Source organism: Halichoerus grypus, chromosome 9, assembly GCF_964656455.1.
Source record: "Halichoerus grypus chromosome 9, mHalGry1.hap1.1, whole genome shotgun sequence".
Classification (NCBI taxonomy): Eukaryota; Metazoa; Chordata; class Mammalia; order Carnivora; family Phocidae; genus Halichoerus; species Halichoerus grypus.
This window is the reverse complement of record NC_135720.1, coordinates 145091295-145110371: the sequence shown is the minus strand read 5'-3', so window position 1 is coordinate 145110371 and position 19077 is coordinate 145091295. Positions and strand designations below refer to the sequence as shown.

Genomic DNA, 19077 nt, shown 5'->3' with positions numbered 1-19077 from the left:
AAAGTTACCCTTCAGATAGAAAGGAGGAATAGAGGCTTTGCCAGACCCACCAAAGCTGAGGGAGCTCACCACCACTAGATCAGCCTTGAAGGAAATGTTCAAAGGGGTTCTTCAGCTGAAATGAAAAGGCATTAATTAGTGACATAAATGCAAATGAAAGTACATAAAACACTAACAAAGGCAAAAAATCAACACAATTACAAATGGAAACTCTGTATTAGAAGGGTGTGTTAACCACTTAATTATAGTTTGGAGGCTAAAGGAAAAGAGCATGAAAAATAACCAAAGTCACTATCACTTCTCAGTGAATTCACAGCATAAAAAGAGGCACATTTTAACATCAAAACTAAAGGGGAAGTGGAGCCCCTGGGTGGCTCAGTCGTTAAGCATCTGCCTTCGGCTCAGGTCATGATCCCGGGGTCCTGGGATCGAACCCCGCATCAGGCTCCCTGCTCTGTGGGAAGCTTGCTTTTCCCTCTGCCTCTGCCTGCTTGTGTTCCCTCTCTCGCTGTGTCTCTCTCTCTCAAATAAATAAATAAAATCTTAAAAAAAAAAAACTAAAGGGGAAGAGTAAAAGTGTGGAAACTTTACAGGGAATGAAAATAAAGTGCTTTCAGCATAAAAAGGACTATCTTATATAACAGATGTTGTTTGTAATCCACATGGTAACAACAAAGCAAAACTCTACAGTCACAAAATGAGGAAAGGGGGAGACCAAGTGCACTGTGGAAAACCAGCACTTCACAAAGGTAGACAGAAACAGAGGGGGGGAAATAACAAAGGAGCTACAAAGCAATCAGAAGGCAAGACATAAGGTGGCAATATTGAGTTCTTCCATATCAATAATCACTCTAAATATGAAAAATTGAATTCACCAATCAATACGCAGACTGGCTCCATGGATTAAAACATGAGAACAAACAGCAGCAGAACATGCATTCTCCTCAAGTGCACATGGGACTTTCTCCAGAAAGGCTAGGACACACAACAAATTTTAGCTCATTTAACAACACTGAAATTATACTCACTGTCTTTTCTGACCACAATGGTATGGAACCAGAAATTAGTAAAATGAAAGTTGGAAAATCCACTAATATATCGAAACTAAACAACATGCTTCTGAATAATCAATGGGTCAGTGAAGAAATTCAAAGGAAAATAAAAAATTATCTCAAAAGAAATGAAAATGGAAAGACAACATATCAAAACTTACAGAAGGCAGCAAAAGCAGCTCTGAAAGTTTAAAGTGATAAGTGCATATATCAAGAAATTGGAAACACCTCAAATAAGCAACCTATCTTTACACCTCAAGGAAGTAGAAAAACAACAACAACAACAACAACAACAAATTAAGCCCAAAGTTAGCAGAAGGAAGGAAACACTAAAGCCCAGAGCAGAAATAAATGAAATAGGAATGATAAAAAAAAACAGAAAGGATTGATGAAACTGAGAACTGGTGCTATGAGTAAGATAAACAAAATCAACAAAACTTTAGCTAGACTAAGAAAAAAAACAAAGACTCAAATAAAATTAAGAGTGAAAAAGGAGACGTTAAGGGTGCCTGGGTGGCTCAGTCAGTTAACTGCCTGCCTTCAGCTCAGGTCCTGATCTCAGGGTCATGGGATCAAGCCCCACATCAGGCTCCCTGCTCAGCACAGAGTCTGCTTGTCTCTCTCCCTCTCCTTCTGTTCCTCCCCCTGCTTGTGCTCTCTCTCTCTCTCTCAAATAAGTAAATAAAATACTTTTTAAAAAGAAAAGAAAAAGACATTACAACTGAGACTGCAGAAAAACTGGATTGTGAGACTAAACAATTACAAGCCAAAAACTCAGATAACTTAGAAGAAACAGATCCATTCCTAGAAACAAGCAACCTACCAAACTGAATCAGGAAGAAATAAAAAATCTGAACAAACCAATAGAGACTAAAGAAATTGAATCAGGAATCAAAAACCTTCCAACACAGAAACCTCCCTCAGGACCAGACAGCTTCACTGGAGATTCTACCAGACAGTCAAAGAAGAATTAACACCAATTCTTCTCAAACTCTTCCAAAACATTGAGGAGGAGGGAATACTTCCAAAATCACCTTGTGAGGCTGGCATTGCCCTGATACCAAAGCCAGAGAAGGACTCCACAAGCAAAGAAACCTACAGACCAATATCTCTGATGAATCCAGATGCAAAAACTCTCAACAACATATTACCAAACTGAATTCAAGAACATATAAAAAGGATTATACATCATGAGCAAGTAGGATTTATCCCTGGAATGCAAGGATCATTAAACATACACAAATCAATAAATGTGATCCATCACATTAATAAAATGAAAGGGAAAAAATCACATGATCATCTGAATACATGCAGAAAAACCACTTGACAAAATACATTATTTCGTAAAAACCCTCAGCATATCAGGTATAAAAGGAACATACCTCAATATACTAGAGGCCATACGTTATGAGCCCATGGCTAACATACTTGCTGGTGAAAATTGAAAGCCCTTCCTCAAGAAGCAGGAACAAGACATGGATGCCCACACACACCACTCTTATTCAGTTTGGTATTAGAAGTCCTTGCTAAAGCAATTAGGACAAAGAAATAACAGGCATCCAAATCAGGAAGGAAGAAGTGAATCTGTCACTGTTTACAGATAATATGATTCGGTATATAGAAAATCTAAAAGGCTGTTAGAGGTCAGTCAAGTTGCAGGATACAGAATCAACTTACAGAAATTGTTTATGTTCCTATACACTAAGAATGAAACATCTGAAAAAGAAATAAAGAAAACTACCCCATTAACAATAGCATCAAAAACAATAAAATATTAGGAATAAATTTAACCAAGGATGCGGAAGTCCTGTACAGTGAACTGTAAGACTTTGCTAAAAGAAATCAAAGAAATGGAAAGACAAACAAATGGAAAGACATACTCTGTTCATGGATCAGAAAAATTTATATTGTTAAAATGTCCTTCTTGAGGAAAAAAAAACAAAACCAGAGATATCACACTTCCTGACTTCAAACTATACTACAAAGCTTCAGGAATAAAAACAGTACATTACTGCATAGACAGACAAAAATAGACACATAGACCAATGGAACAGAATAGAAGGCACAGAAGTGAACCCCTGCGTATACAGTCAAAAAATTATTCAACAAAGAAGCCAAGAACACACAATGGGGAAAGGACAGCCTTGTCAACAAGTGAGGTGGGGAAAACTGGATGAGAACATGCAATGAAATTAGACCCCTATCTTACACCAGTCACAAAAATTCACTCAAATAGATTAAAGACTGAAACAGAAGGACCTGGTACTATAAAACTCCTAGAAGTAAATGTAGGGAAGAAGCTCCTTAACGTTGCTTTTGGCAATGATTCCTTGAATATGACACCAGCAGCACCAAAGACAAAAGTGAAAATGAACAAATGGGGCTCCAGGAAACTTAAAACCTTCTGCACAGCAAAAGGAACCATTAACAAGATGAAAAAGCACTCTACAGAATGGAAGAAAATTTTTGCAAGACATACATTGGATAAGGAGGTTTTTTTTTTTTTTTAAGATTTTATATGTTATTTTGACAGAGAGAGACACAGCAAGAGAGGGAACACGAGAAGGGGGAGTGCGAGGGAGAAGCAGGCTTCCCGCGGAGCAGGGAGCCTGATGCAGGGCTCAATCCCAGGACCCTGGGATCGTGACCTGAGCCAAAGGCAGACGCTCAACGACTGAGCCACCCAGGCACCCTGGATAAGGAGTTATTACTGAAAATATATAAAGAACTCATACAACTCAAAATCAAAAACAATCTGACTGAAAAATGGTTGGAACGAGACCTTTCTCCAAAGAACACATCCCAATGGCCAACAGACACATGAAAAGATGCTCCACATCACTCATCATCAGGGAAATGCAAATCAAAACCACAATGAGATATCACCTCACACCTGTCAAAAGGCCTATTATCAAGAAGACAAGAGATAAAAATTGCTGGCTACAGTCTGGAGAAAAGGGAACTCTTTCATGCTGGTATGCATGTACATTGATTCAACCACAATGGAAAACTATATGAAGCCTTCTCAAAAATTAAAAATAGACCCAACAATGATGCAATGTGATTCCACTTCTAGGTATACACACAAAGGAAATAAAAACAGGGTTTTTAAGAGAGATATGCACTCCTATGTTTACTGCAGCATTGTTCACAATAGCCCATAAGTGAATGGATAAAGAAGATGTGGTATATAAATACAATGGAATATTATACAGCCATGAGAAAAGAGGACATCCTGCCATTTACAACAACATGGTGGACCTTGTGGAAATTATGCTAAGTAAAATAAGTCAGACAGAGAAAGACAAATACTATAGGACATCACTTATAAGTGTAATCTAAAAAAGCCAAACTCACAAAAACAGAGCAAAATGGTGGTTACCAGGGGTTGGGGAGTGGAGAGGACAGGGCAGATGTTGCCTAAGGGTACAAATTTATGATGAATAGTGAACACAGACAACAATATTGTATTATAATCAACAAACTTGCTAGGAACCTAGAACTTAATTATTCTAATGACTAAAAAGACAGGATAATTGTGTAATATGATAGAGGTGCTAATTGTTGCAATCATTCTATGATATATAATGTATTAAGATACATAAATGTATCAACATGTACACCTTAAATTTATACAATGTTATATGTCAAATATATTTCAATTAAAATAATGGATCAGGGTCAAGATCTGGGTAAGTCTATCGGGTGAATATCAAAGCAAGGTTGTGCATCAGGGTCACAGTCGAGGATAGGATAAGGGCCTGTGTCAGTTAAGATTTTGAATAAGGTTCAGGGTCGAGGTCAGGGTTAAGTGAAGTTTCATGATCAGTATGTGGGTGGATCAGGATCATGAGGGTCAGGAACATGATCAAGTCCAGCTGAGGTTCAGTCAGATCACTGTTAGTGGAAGGGTCAAGGTCAGTGTTAGGGTGAGAATCAAGAAGAGGGTGAGGGTTAAATTCACATGAAGTCCAGGATAAGGGTCGGTGACAGAGTGAAGGTCAGAAGGGTCAGGTTAAGGTTGAGTTTTGTCAGCAAGGTGTGAGGGTGTCTCAGGGCCTGAATGACAATCAGTCACATCAATCCAGGGTTGTTGAGTGTTAGAATCAGGGTCAAGACCAGGGTTAAGAGTAGGCTCAGATCTGTGTGAGGGACAGAGTCTGGGTGACGGTTGCATTTTGGGGTCAAAGTCAGAGTCTGGTTTATCAATAAGGGAAGATCAGGGCTAGGGTCAAATTTAGATGACTGTCAGTTTTATGGTCAAGGTCATGATGAGAGTCTGGGTGAGGATTATGGTCAGAGTCAAAGCAAGCCTCAGGGTTAGAGTTAAGTTAAGGTCACAGTCAGGGTCGTGGTAAGGGTCAGATAGCATTTGGATATTTTCAGAGTGAAGTTCTGACTGAAAATCAGGGTTATGTGAGGGATGTAGTCAACATCAGTGTCAGAGTCAGACATGATCAGGGGAGGGTCCGGGTGAGACCCTCAGGTAAGAGTGAGGTTGAGTGAAGGTCAGGTTGTGGGTAGGATTAGGGAGAGATTACTGTTAGAATGAGGGTAAAGCTTAGGGTAGAATCAGAGTCAGGGTAATAAGTCAAGTTCAGAGTTGGAATTAGGGTGTGTGAGGTTGAGGTTCAGGGTTAAGTGTAACAGGGTCATGGTCAAGGTGAGGGTCAAGGTCAGTGTCACAGTGAAGTTGGTCAGCAATCCCTTCCCCACCGCCCAGCACCACGTGCAGCTCTTGCAGATGCTACCTCCTGAAACGCTCTCCTGCACTGAGCTCACCTGCTGGGAGTCCTCAGTGCTGCCTAACCCTCCCTGCCGACCTCCACGGGGATACAAGTGTCATGAAGCCAGGGATCTTGGAACAGAATGTTTTGTCCATTGATGGATTCCAAGCACTCAGAAGAACCTGTGGCCTACAGTAGGTGCTCAATTGAAAGCTTATTTAATAAGTAACGAGTATCCATTAAGATATTTCTGGAGGGAAAAAGTACATCTGGAAATAAAAGAAACTGTTCACAGTAGTTCTCTCTGTGGAAAAATTACAAGAAACGTTCATGGTTGACTTGACATATGTCCAAACTATTTAAAATTTTTAAAAATTAATGTTGATTATTTTATAATGACCAAAAATGGATTCTTCCACTTTGAGAAAAAACAAAGAACTCCAGGTAAAGTTCCTGGTAAAGTGACAAGAGACTCATTGCACTGTAGCTATTACCCAAACCTCAAACAACTGGCAGCCTTTTGGGGAGCCTTGGAGCATCCTCGAAGAAACCCTACTCTAGTTCTCTTCTCTAAGGAGGAAAGACACACCAAGAGGCAAGACAACACGGAAGGTCTATTTATTCAACAGCAGCTTTGAAAAGGAATCCTCAAGACAGTGAGGTGATGTATTTCCCCATTTCTACTTCACTTCTTTCCCATATGGTTCTGTCCTTCGCAGGCTAGAGCCTGATGCAGAAAAGGGGACTGTCTTAGATGTACGTATACACGACCTTGGAGGGCACAGTCTGAAGGTGCAGACGGACAGGACATTTGTAAAAGTGGGACAGCAGAGTCTCACTGTAGCCCACCAGGAAGTAGAACTTGTGTGCAGGCAGCTGCCTCAGGACCAGGGCACAGATCTCCAACTGGTTAGCCCGGCACTTTAGGATGAGTTGGTTGGCCAGACACCCTGGGAAGGTGCCCAGCATGAACTTTCGGAGGAAAACATCCTCCACTGTTCGCTCTGCAGCATGATCCTCCCCATCCAGGTTACCTGAAAGGAGAAGGGCACCTTGAAGACTCAGCAGAAACTCCAGAGGTAACATCCAAGAGCACTGGGCACTCAATTCCACCCCCACTCTAGCTTCTTCGCTCTTCTTCTACAAGTGGAATAAAAATAATAACACTTTAAAGTTCAAAGTACATTATTTCATTACATTCACAAACAAATCCTGTGAAGTAGGTATTATCGGTTATTGCAAAAGGGAAGACTGAGGCCTTAGCAGGGCACAAAAGTCAGATGATCCTTTCCTGTCTAGCCTTTTCACACTCTTTCTGGATGTTTATAGAGGCGCTGGCCATCCCTTAGCCCAGAGAGATGAGGCCACCAGCTACTTCTGAGACTGGGGACATGAGCTCTCTCACCAGCCAGGGCCATGGCCTCAACCAGTGGATTCTCAGTGTAGATCCTGAGACTCCTACACCTCGTACAGTATGCCTGAAGAGTCTCCACACCCATAGTAGAAGGGAAGTAGGGTCCTGATGACGACGTTTGGCTGATTTGTGGTCCTTACTTCCAACTACTGAGTCCTAGAACTTTTGCCTCCAGATAATGCTGTTGCTGTCATTAATTAACATGCTTGATTGAGGTGAATCCCTTAGAAGTCTCCATCCCTTAGAAGTCTTCGTATTTGTCTGTTGCAGAACCAACACCTCTCTAGGCACATGGGCCTGGGATGTGCTGGAGTTGGGTCACACTAGCTCCTGACTGTTAAATTTTGGGGACTTTTGTGAGTGAGAATTAAACTATTGGTAGCTTGGACCAGCCATTGTAGGAATATTTACGCCACAGAACTTGGCTAGCCCTTCAATCGGGGGCTGTATTTCCCCCAACCAAACTGGTTGCCAAACACTTACCAGCATGCCTCTGATCACCCACACAACAACTCCGTGCACCCTCTCCCTTTGATGGAGAGAATCTGAAGCAGAGAAAGATTAAGTCCCTTGTCTCAGACAGTACAGTCAGTGAGCACGAGAGCTGATATTTGAACCTAAGTGGGCTGGTTGCAGGGGCTGCATGCCAACCTCAGCGCACCACATCCCTGCAGGGAAGGGGAGGCCCCAGAGGTCAGAGGCCCCTGCTTGTGAACAGCATTTGCCCTCGGGCTGGGGAGAAGGTAGGTTGTTTCAGGGGCACAGGGATTAGAAGGGTTGATCTGATGCTGGAGGGAGGGATTGCATGACTCCCATCCTATGGAGACAAAGCTCACTAATTTTATTAAGACCTTAGGGTCCCACAGTCCACAGACAATTAGTCCCTGATTGTTGTAGAGAGGCAGGGGACTATCTAGAGGAACCATGCCAGCATTTACTATCCCTGTGGTAGGTAAAGAGGTCCCCCACTGCTTCTTTCTGTCAGGAATAACAAGGTGGTCTCCTCCCTACCACTCCAGACACTCTCCCAGGCTTCTAGATATTCCCCCAAGCCTCTGATCCAATCATGTAGGATCCCACTCTTTAAAGTACTCAACTTCCTTCTGTTCCATCGACTTCTGTCTGAGTTGGACCTGACTGCAACAGCACAGAATTACAAAACCTTAGGGCTGGAACAGTCTAAGGCTCATACAACATAGCTGAGTCATTAACATGCCTGTCCTCCATTGCAGTAGGGGCTCATGGGGTCAGCTAATCAATGGCACCCTGGCCCTGGTCCAAATTATAGTGGCTCTGTGAGGTCCATGGGCCTACCTAGTAGTCATTTTTATAGTTCCTGAATGTGTAATTGGAATGCATACACCTGGTGTTTGGCAGAATCCCCACATTGGTTCTTGGGCCAGTGGAGTAAGTGATATGGTAGGAGGATGCTGAGTGGGAGTCCCGAATCTGTACTCCCTCTCCACAAAGACACTAAGTCCAGAGCAATATCACAATCCAAAGGAAATGGTGGAGATTGATGCAGGAGGTGGTTGTTCCTATCCTGTCCACTTCACTGACCACTCTGGTCACTACAAACACCAGACCAGATCATGGAAGAAGACAATGAGCCACCAGAAACACAACCAGGTAGTTGTCCGAACTGCAGCTTTCATGCCTGATTAACATGGTTTGGGGCTCGGTTACATGGCTCTTGGGTACTGGTGAATGTGTTTTCAAATACTATCAGGATGGAGGACGAGAAGCAGTTTGCATCTACACGGTGTGTGTACAACTGTACATTTATGTCACTATATCATAACTCTGGCATCATAACATGGTCCAAAGGGACGTGGACAGCGTGTGCTGGTATCTACACGGTGTGTGTACGACTGTACGTTTGTGTCACTATATCATAACTCTGGCATCATAACATGGTCCAAAGGGACGTGGACAGCGTGTGCTGGTATCTACACGGTGTGTGTACGACTGTACGTTTATGTTACTGTATCATAACTCTGGCATCATAACATGGTCCAAAGGGACGTGGACAGCGTGTGCTGGTATCTACACGGTGTGTGTACGACTGTACGTTTATGTTACTGTATCATAACTCTGGCATCATAACATGGTCCAAAGGGACGTGGACAGCGTGTGCTGGTATCTACACAATGTGTGTACGACTGTACGTTTATGTTACTGTATCATAACTCTGGCATCATAACATGGTCCAAAGGGACGTGGACAGCGTGTGCTGGTACTACAGGCAGAAAAGTGTGGTCTGTCCTATTTGCTGATTTCTGTAGAGGGAATATTTCTACCACACCCAATTTTAAGCTGCCAGTGTGACTTTACTGAAAATGCAGATTTGGAGAGCTGTACATGGTAACACACTTCCGTGCAGTATATCATAGTATTTTTTTTAATCATACAGACACAATAGATGTCAATAAGCACAGTTTAGCATAAAATATAGCTCTTCCCGTAAGCAGCCTGAGGTGATCTCTGAAAATATTTCACTATTCACTTGACCCAGGAAACCCTACAAAATCATGCCAATCAAGAGGTTCGAATCTTTGTGTTCACTTTAGGAACACACCTGAAACTGCCCTGGCCATCAAGAATATGCATATCTGGAAAGCCACCAAGTATCTGAAGGATGTCACATTGCAAAAGCAGCGTGCACCACTCCCTGGCTACAATGGTGGAGTTGGGAGGTGTGCCCTGGCCAAACAGTGGGGCTGGACACAGGGCTGGTGGCCCAAAAAAGAGTGCTGAATTTTACTGCACATGCTTAAAAATGCAGAGAGTAATGCTCAGCTTAAGGGTTTAGATGTAGATGCTCTGGTCATTGAGCACATCCAGGTGAACAAAACCCCCAAGATGCGACACAGAACTTACCGGGTTCATGGTTGGATTCACCCACACGTGAGCTCTCCCTGCCACATTGAGATGATCCTTACTGAAAAAGAGCAGATTGTTCCTAAACCAGAAGGGGAGGTTGCACAGAAGAAAAAGATATCCCAGAAGAAACTGAAGAAACAAAAATTTATGGCCTGGGAGTAAATTCTGCATAAAATAAATGCAAATAAAAGTAAAAAAAATCACAGAATATAGTAAAATAGCTAGGAAATTATCAGTTTTAAATATTATCTCTGCTTTTAATATAACTTATAAATTTATAATGACTTATTTTTAATAGCTGTATTTAACAACTGGTTTGCAAAATGCCTGAAAATCTAACAGCTCTCATGATATTTTTTTTTCAAAGATTTTATTTATTTATTTGAGAGAGAGAGAGAGCATGGGGAGGTGGGGAGGTGGGGACAGAGTGGCAGAGGGAGAGGGAGAAGCAGACTCACCACTGAGCAGGGAGCCCAACGAGGGGACCCATCCCAGGACCCTGGGATCATGACCTGAGCTAAAGTCAGATGCTTAACCCACTGAGCCACCCAGGTGCTCCTTTCATGAGACAATATGAGGCAGCTCCAGCAGCCCCTGGACATGGCCCTTCTGGACATTCCACAAAACCTCACTCGGTTCCATCATATTGATGACATATAATTATTCGAGCAGGATGAGCCAGAATTGGTGAATATGTTGGTGGTATTGGTACAACAAATGTACTCCCAAGAGTGGGAGAGAAACCCTGTGAAGATTCAAGGCCCTCCACATCCCTGAAGTTTCTAGAGGGCCAGTGGTCTGGAGCATGCCAGGTCATCCCTGTAAAGTAAAGGACAGATTATTCCTTGTCATATTTAACACAGTTAATGGTAACACCACTAATGCCTGGTCATCCTTTTATTCTAGAGGCAACATGTTTACATTTATGAGACCATTTCCAGTGATTGGCTGGAGCCCAGAACAGAACAGGGCTCCGTAGTAGCTCCACCACATCCAACAGACCCTCCGGCTGTAGAGGTCACCGTGGTGGGAAAAGATTCAGAGTGGTGTTCCTGCTGGTAAGCCCCCAAAGGAGAGTCACAACACAAACCCCTGGGTTCCTGATCAAGCCATGCTATCTACTGCAAAGAAGCGTATCCTATTAGGGGATAGCTCCTGCCTCGCTACTGGGCTTTAGTAGAGACAGGGCTCCTGACATGGGACATCAAATGTCCATGGGGTTATCGGGAACTGCCCATCATGAGCTGGGTTCTATCAAACCAGTCAAGGGATAAGGTCAGGAGTTACAGCTTTAATTACCGTAAGATAGAAATACTATGTCCCAGATCAAGAATGAGCAGAACCGAGTGCTGCACAAGGCCTATGAGCAAGTGGTTCAGCTCTCCACGCCATCCACATTCTTGCTTCTACCTCTCCCTTTACTCACACCGGTGGCTGCACTGGGGGTGTTCCAAGTTATCTACTGTTGCATAACCAATTGTCCCCAAAATTGGTGACTTAAGCCAACAACTATTTAATGGTAGCTCATAATGTTGTGAGCCAGACACAGGGAAAGTTTGGCTGGTGTTTCTTTTGTTCCATGTAGCATCAGATGGGATCACTTGGAGGGGTGCAACCGGTAAATGGACTGCTCTAGAGCATCAAAGAAAGCTTTATTCCTATGCTTAGTACCTTGGTTTGTTCAATCATAAGTCTCGGTTCTTCTGGATTGCTTTCCATCCACCTGTTCTCTTAGGACCTCTCCACATGGTCCCTCAGACATGGTAGTCAAACTTCTTACATGGTGACTCAGGGCTGTAAGAGACCAGGGTGGGACAGCCAGTTCTCATAACACAGTCATAGCCAAACCTAGACTCGAGAGGAATGGAAATGGACTCCCTTGATGGGAGGATTGTCCTAGAGTTTGTAACTACCTTTAATCTGCCTTGGAGGAAGGTGTGCCTTATGACACAATGATGGAATGAAAAGAAACTGACCTTGGTTCATGATGGATCCACTCAATGCATAGATGAGAGCAGAGCACGACTGCTGATGACCATTTGGACCGTAACCATATAAGCTGTATCCTAAGAATAGCAGAGTTCAAGGAGCATGGCCCTGAGTGTTTTTTTGGGGGAGAACTACCATACTGACTCTGAATCGTCTACCTATGGGTTTTGACGTGGAGTGAAATATACTGCTGGCCCTGTAAAGCCATGTATTTTCACGTTTGTTAATGGTAGCACAGCCTAATCCTGAGTGAAACCGCCAACTTACAGAAGAAATTTGACCACATGGTAGTCAAACTTCTTTTTTTTAATTTAAATCCAATTAATTAACATATAATGTATTATTGGTTTCAGAGGTACAGGTCTGTGATTCATCATACTGGTTCATAATACCCAGTGCTCATTACATCACATGCAGTCCTTAATATCTATCACCCAATTACTCCATCCCTCCACCTCCCTCCCCTCCAGCAGCCCTCAGTTTGTTTCCTATGATTAAGAGTCTTATGGTTTGTCTCCCTCTCTGGTTTTGTCTTGTTTTATTTTTTCCTCTTTTCCCCTAAGATCATCTGTTTGTTTCTTAAATTCCACATATCACTGAGATCATATGATAATGTCTCTCTCTGATTGACTTATTTTGCTTAGCATCATACCCTCTAGTTCCATCCATGTTGTTGTAAATGGCACGATTTCATTTTTTTTCGATGGCTGAGTAATATTCCATTGTACATATATACTACATATTCTTTATCCATTCATCTGTTGATGGACGTCTGGGCTCTTTCCATAGTTTGGCTATTGTGGACACTGCTGCTATGAACATTGGGGTGCAGATGCCCCTTTGGATCACTAAATTTGTATCTTTGGGGTAAATACCCAGTAGTGCAACTGCTGGGTCGTAGGGTAGCTCTATTTTCAATGTTCTGAGGAACCTCCATACTGTTTTCCAGAGTGGCTACACCAGCTTGCACTCCCACCAGGGTGTAGGAGGGTTCCCCTGTCTCTGCATCCTCACCAACATGCGTGGTTTCCTGCCTTGTTAATTTTTGCCATTCTAACAGGTGTATCTCTGGTGTATCTAACTGGTATCTCATTGTGGTTTTGATTTGTATTTCCCTGATGGCTAGTGATGTTGAACATTTTTTCATGTGTCTGTTGGCCATTTGTATGTCTTCTTTGGAGAAGTGTCTGTTCATGTCTTCTGCCCATTTCTTGAGTGGATTCTTTGTTTTTTGGGTGTTGAGTTTGAGAAGTTCTTCATAGATCTTGGATATCAGCCCTTTGTCTGAAATGCCATTTGCAAATATCTTCTCCCATTCTGTGGGTTGCCTCTTAGTTTTGTTGACTGTTTCCTTTGCTGTGCAGAAGCTTTTGATCTTGATGAAGTCCCAAAGTTCATTTTTGCTTTTGTTTCCCTTGCTTGGAGACATGTCTTGAAAGAAGTTACTGTGGCCGATGTCAAAGAGGTTACTGCCTATGTTCTCCTCTTGGATTTTGATGGATTCCTGCCTCACATTTAGGTCTTTCATCCATTTTGAGTCTATCTTTGTGTATGGTGTAAGTAAATGGTCTGGCTTCATTCTTCTGCAGGTGGCTGTCCCATTTTCCCAGCACCATTTATTAGAGACTGTCTTGGGGCCCCTGGGTGGCTCAGTCATTAAGCGTCTGCCTTCGGCTCAGGTCATGGTCCCAGGGTCCTGGGATCGAGCCCCACATCGGCTCCCTGCTCAGTGGGAAGCCTGCTTCTCCCTCTCCCACTCCCCCGCTTGTGTTACCTCTCTCTCTGTGTGTCTCTCTCTGTCAAATAAATAAATAAAATCTTTTAAAAAAAAAATAAAGAGACTGTCTTTTTTCCATTGGACATTCTTTCCTGCTTTGTTGAAGATTAGTTGACCATAGAGTTGAGCGTCATTTCTGGGGTTTCTATTCTGTTCCATTGATCTAAGTGTCTGTTTTTGTGCCAGTACCATACTGTCTTGATGACTACAGCTTTGTAACAGAGCTTGAAGTCAGGCATTGTGATGCCCCAGTTTTGGTTTTCTTTTTCAACCTTCCTTTGGCTATTTGGGGTATTTTCTGGTTCCATACAAGTTTTAGGATTGTTTGTTCCAGCTCTGTGAAACATGTTGATGGTATTTTGGTATGGACTGCATTGAAAGTGTAGATTGCTCTGGACAGCATACATAGACATTTTCACAATATTTTTTCTTCCAGTCGATGAGCATGGAACATTTTTCCATTTCCTTGTGTCTTCCTCAATTTATTTCATAAGTGCTCTGAAGTTTCTAGAGTATAGATCCTTTGCCTCTTTGGTAGGTTTATTCCTAAGTATCCTATGGGGTTTGGAGCTATTGTAAATGGGGAATCAATTCCTTAATTTCTATTTCTTCAGTTACATTGTTAGTGTATAGAAATGCAACTGATTTCTGGGCATTGATTTTGTATCCTGCCATGTTGCTGAATTGCAGTATGAGTTCTAGTAATTTGGGGGTGGCGTCTTTGGGGTTTTCCACATAAAGGATCATGTCGTCTGTGCAGAGAGAGAGTTTGACTTCTTCTTTGCCTATTTGGATGCCTTTTATTTCTTTTTGTTGTCCGATTTCTGAGGCTAGGACTTCTAGTACTATGTTGAACAACAGTGGTGATAGTGGACATCCCTGCTGTGTTCCTGACCTTAGGAGAAAAGCTCTCAGTTTTTACACATTGAGAATGACATTTGCTGTGGGCTTTTCACAGATAGCTTTTATGATACTGAGGTATGTTCCCTCTATCCCAATATTTTGAAGAGTTTTAATTAGGAAAGGATGCTGTATTTTTATCAAATGCTTTTTCTGCATCAATTGAGAGGATCATATGGTTCTTGTCTCTTCTTTTGTTAATGTGGTCTACCACGTTGACAGAGGGGATTTTAATCTGACTGAGGGTAAGTAGAAAGTTTGTTCTTCTCCAAGATGTCAGCTCCTACCTGGCCCCCAACAGTGGAGCTCCAGGGTGGAAGTTAACCAGGGTCTACACTCCTGGCCCTGGCACCTACTGGATGGGTGACCTTAGCCATGTTTCTTAACCTCCGAAACTGTTTACTTCTTGATACAGTTGGAATAAGAGCATCTTGTTTGCAAGGTTGCTGTGAGATCCAGGTGATTGGGTAGCTGTGAGGCATGTAGGAAGCACTCCACACATGCTAGCTACTAACAGCCGTAGCAAGTAGCTCTAGATCATCACAAACTCCTTTGAGTGGGCCCCCCACCCATGTCCTGGCTCCCATCACACTGCTGGCTGGCACTCCTGGAGCCCAAGAAACGAATAAATGCAGAAACCACTGAATGACTGTGTCAGGGGGGAAGAGCCAGGAACAAAATGGTAAATGAGAGAGTGTGGAAAAGACAGAGACAAGGGAGAAAAGGCGAGGTGTCACTAAGGAGAGGCCATCTACAGGAACTCAGGAAGGAGGGAGGGGAGCACCAGGAGAATGAGAAATTCAGAAATGCAAACAAAGTGATTAGGAAGAGATTTGAGGAATAACAAAAACAGCTGGCTACTGTTTAGGTTACAGTAGTTGACTATCACAAAGAAAGCAAAGGAGGGGAGACTGCTCCTTGGCATGAGGTTTTGTTTGGGGCTGATGAGATGTTCTGGAGGCTGATAGTACTGGTTGCACAATAGTGAATATACTAAAAACCACTAAATTATACACTTTAAAAAGGGTCTATGTAAACTCTATCTCCAGAAAGAAAACAAAGGAATAATTAGAAATGCAGTATGGTGGTTCCATCTGGGGTGTGGGCACGTGGGAGCATCTAAGATACTTGAAACATGTGCTCAGTTCTTCGTGGTCATGCCAGGGGTTGACTTTCTTACTCATTAAACTGTAGAGATGTGCTTTACTCACACTTTTTTAAATGTATAAAAATATTACAAAAATTTAAAATATGTCCTATAAGGGAGAGAAGCATTGGTGAAAAAGAACAAACCAGGGAAGATAGAGAAGCAGAAATCTCTAGGAAAAAGAGATGCAACAGGATGGGAACCTGTATTAGGAGATGCTCACGCTACCCTGCAGGCTACCCGGGCACTTGGGCCAGCCGGCCCCACCCCAAGCCCTCCCTGATGCTGGCGGTCGGCTAAGACCAGGGAGCTGCCCTATCTCTGACTTGGCCTTCTATGCCCAATGCTCCTCTTTTTTATAGAAAACATACAGTCACCTCCTCTAGGATGCTTTCCCTGATACATCCACCCAAATTCATCCTTCACCTTATTAGAGACCTTATTCCCTCACTCAGTGTGCTAGTATTCCTGACCCTGAAAGCTCGGGGTCTTTGATAATGTTTCTGTGAACTCAATGATTTTAATGTGCTTGGGGCCATGCTTGCCTCCTACCTGTAAGCTTGTCAAGGCAGTGACTGGGCATGTGGACCAATCCCCCCAGCCAGACAGTTGGCTCAGCAACTTGGGCAACCAAACTGCTCTGTGAATGGGGTTGTTAGACACAAAGGGAAAACCTCTCTCATAGATACAACATCCTGTCTCTAATAAGCTCCCTTGCAAAAAAAAGATGCACAGAATATATGTAGTATAAATAGCTCTACAACATTCGTCTGACAAATAGATAAATGATCAACTCTAAGTAGATAGCTTATAATCTGAAAATCCACTTGAAAAATTCATGACTTTGCTGGTTCTTCCAACAAACGCATAGGGACAATGCAACACTTAGAACAGCACTCAGGACACAGAGGCATTCCATACACGTGGTGCTGAAGTATTTAATCAGCTCACGCCTGCATGCTTTCCACCAGCTTCCTTTATGCTCAGCCATCAGCCCAAGGCCCCAGCATACAGCTCCATCCATCTGCCAGCATGTCCTGCTGCCCCCAGCCTTCTAGACCACACTGACCGGGAGGGACAGGAAGGGAAGGAACTGCTGAGGGAGGTGTGCCTGGGAAAGGACACTGGCGGGAAGAGGGGAAGAAAAAGGTGCGCCTGCTGTGACCTGACCAGTACCAGGTGAGGTTTCGGACGACAGCTCGGAACACACTGCCCTCATCCCTCCAGACCAGGGCAGGAACAAGCCATGGCCAACCAGAGCTCCCCTGGGGGCTTCCTCCTTCTGGGCTTCTCTGAACACCCAGGACTAGAAAGAATCCTCTTTGTGGTTGTCCTCACTTCCTACCTTCTGACTCTGGTGGGCAACACCCTCATCATTCTGCTGTCCGTGCAGGACCCCAGGCTCCACTCCCCGATGTACTTTTTCCTCTCTAACCTGTTCTTCTTGGACCTCTGCTTCACCACAAGTTCTATCCCCCAGATGCTGGTCAACCTCTGGGGCCCAAAGACCCAGCTTCCTTGGCTGCTCTGTTCAGCTCTTCATCTTTCTGTTCCTGGGGACCACTGAGTGCATCCTCCTGACAGTGATGGCCTTCGACCACTATGTGGCCATCTGCCAGTCTCTCCACTATACCACCATCATCCACCCCCGCCTGTGCTGGCAGCTGGCATCCAGGGCCTGGGTCATCAGTCTGCAGGAGTCAGTAGTCGGGACACCACCAACTCTCCGCCTGCCCTTCTGTCCCCACCAGCAGGTGGATGATTTTGTGTGAAGTCCCAGCTCTAATCAGACTGTCCTGTGGGAACACCACCTACAATGAGATCCAGATGGCTGTTGCCAGCATCCTCATCTTGGTTGTGCCCCTCAGCCTCATCCTTGTGTCTTACTGTGCCATTGCCCGGGCAGTGCTGAGGATTAACTCTACAAAAGGGTGGAGAAAGACATTTGGGACCTGCTCCTCCCATCTTGCCATGGTCACCCTCTTGTACAGCTCAGTGATTGCTGTCTACCTCCAGTCCCAAAATTCCTATGCTCGCAAAAGGGGCAAGTTCTTTGGTCTATTCTATGCTGTGGGCACTCCAGCACTTAACTCTCTCATTTACACCCTGAGGAACAAAGAGGTAAAGAGGGCCTTCAGGAGGTTGCTGGGGAAGGACAGGGACACAAGGGGGAGCTGAGAACTGCTCCTTGTGCTTTCCAGTCCAGAGGAGGTCCTCGTGCTTTTGATGGGAAGCCTGTGTTCCCCACGCCTGTGCCCTCCCCCACTGTGCCATGCCGGTGGATGATAGCCATGTGCGTGCGTGCATGTGCTGTTTGTGTGTGCCTGTAAGGCAGAGACTGGAGGTGGGCTGAGGAGGGGAGCGTACCAATATGTGAAACAGGATAGATTTCAGATTGAGTATTTCTTCTTTGCTCTATTTTGTCTTTAATGGTCTTTGCCTCCACCATGATGTGCCTAAACTATGTGTCATAACAGTTTCACCCCCATTTCTGATCCCTGCCACATCATTTTGCTTCTCCCTCCAGTTTTTCCCACTTCCGTCTGTGTGTTTTGCATTGTCCATCCATTTCATCCTCCCAAATGACAGCAGGAGAGGGGAGCTGAGGCCAGACAAGCTCTGAAACCAGACCAAGAACACACACTTTAGACCTAAGATCCAAGCCATGCAACCTCTCTTATGGTACTCAAGTGTCCCCGCACCTTAGGCTTAGGAACAGAGGAACCTCGGGAGAGAGAGGGGAGAGTCACTTGAGTGTCTGCATTTCTCACACACGCACACACCACAGGTCACCTCAGCACCGGCATTGCTTCCCAAATGTGTCCACAGGTCACCTTAGTCCCTCCATTCCTTCCACCAGCATCCACGGGCCACCTTGTCTCCTCCATTCCTTCCCCCGGCATCCATGGATCATCTTGGTCCCTCCATTCCTTCCCCTGGCATCCACGGGTCACCTCGGCTTCTCCATTCCTTCACTCGGCATCCACAGGTCACCTAGTCCCTCCATTCCTTCTCCCGGCGTCCATGGATCACCTCGGCTCCTCTGTTCCTTCCCCCAGCACCCACGGGTCACCTCAGTCCCTCCATTCCTTCTCCCAGCGTCCACGGGTCACCTTGGCTCCACTGTTCCTTCCCCCAGCGTCTATGGGTCACCTCGGCTTCTCCATTCCTTCCCCCGGTGTCCACGG

At 44.2% G+C, this 19077-nt stretch overlaps 1 protein-coding gene across 1 annotated transcript; it reads left to right on the top strand.

Moving 5' to 3' along the window:
• Positions 1–17135: 17135 nt before the first annotated feature.
• Positions 17136–18067, top strand: LOC118525892 (olfactory receptor 2H1-like). Its single transcript, XM_036076814.2, is given in 3 exon segments — positions 17136–17398; positions 17400–17654; positions 17656–18067. Coding segments are annotated over 3 exon segments (930 nt in total).
• Positions 18068–19077: the final 1010 nt, after the last annotated feature.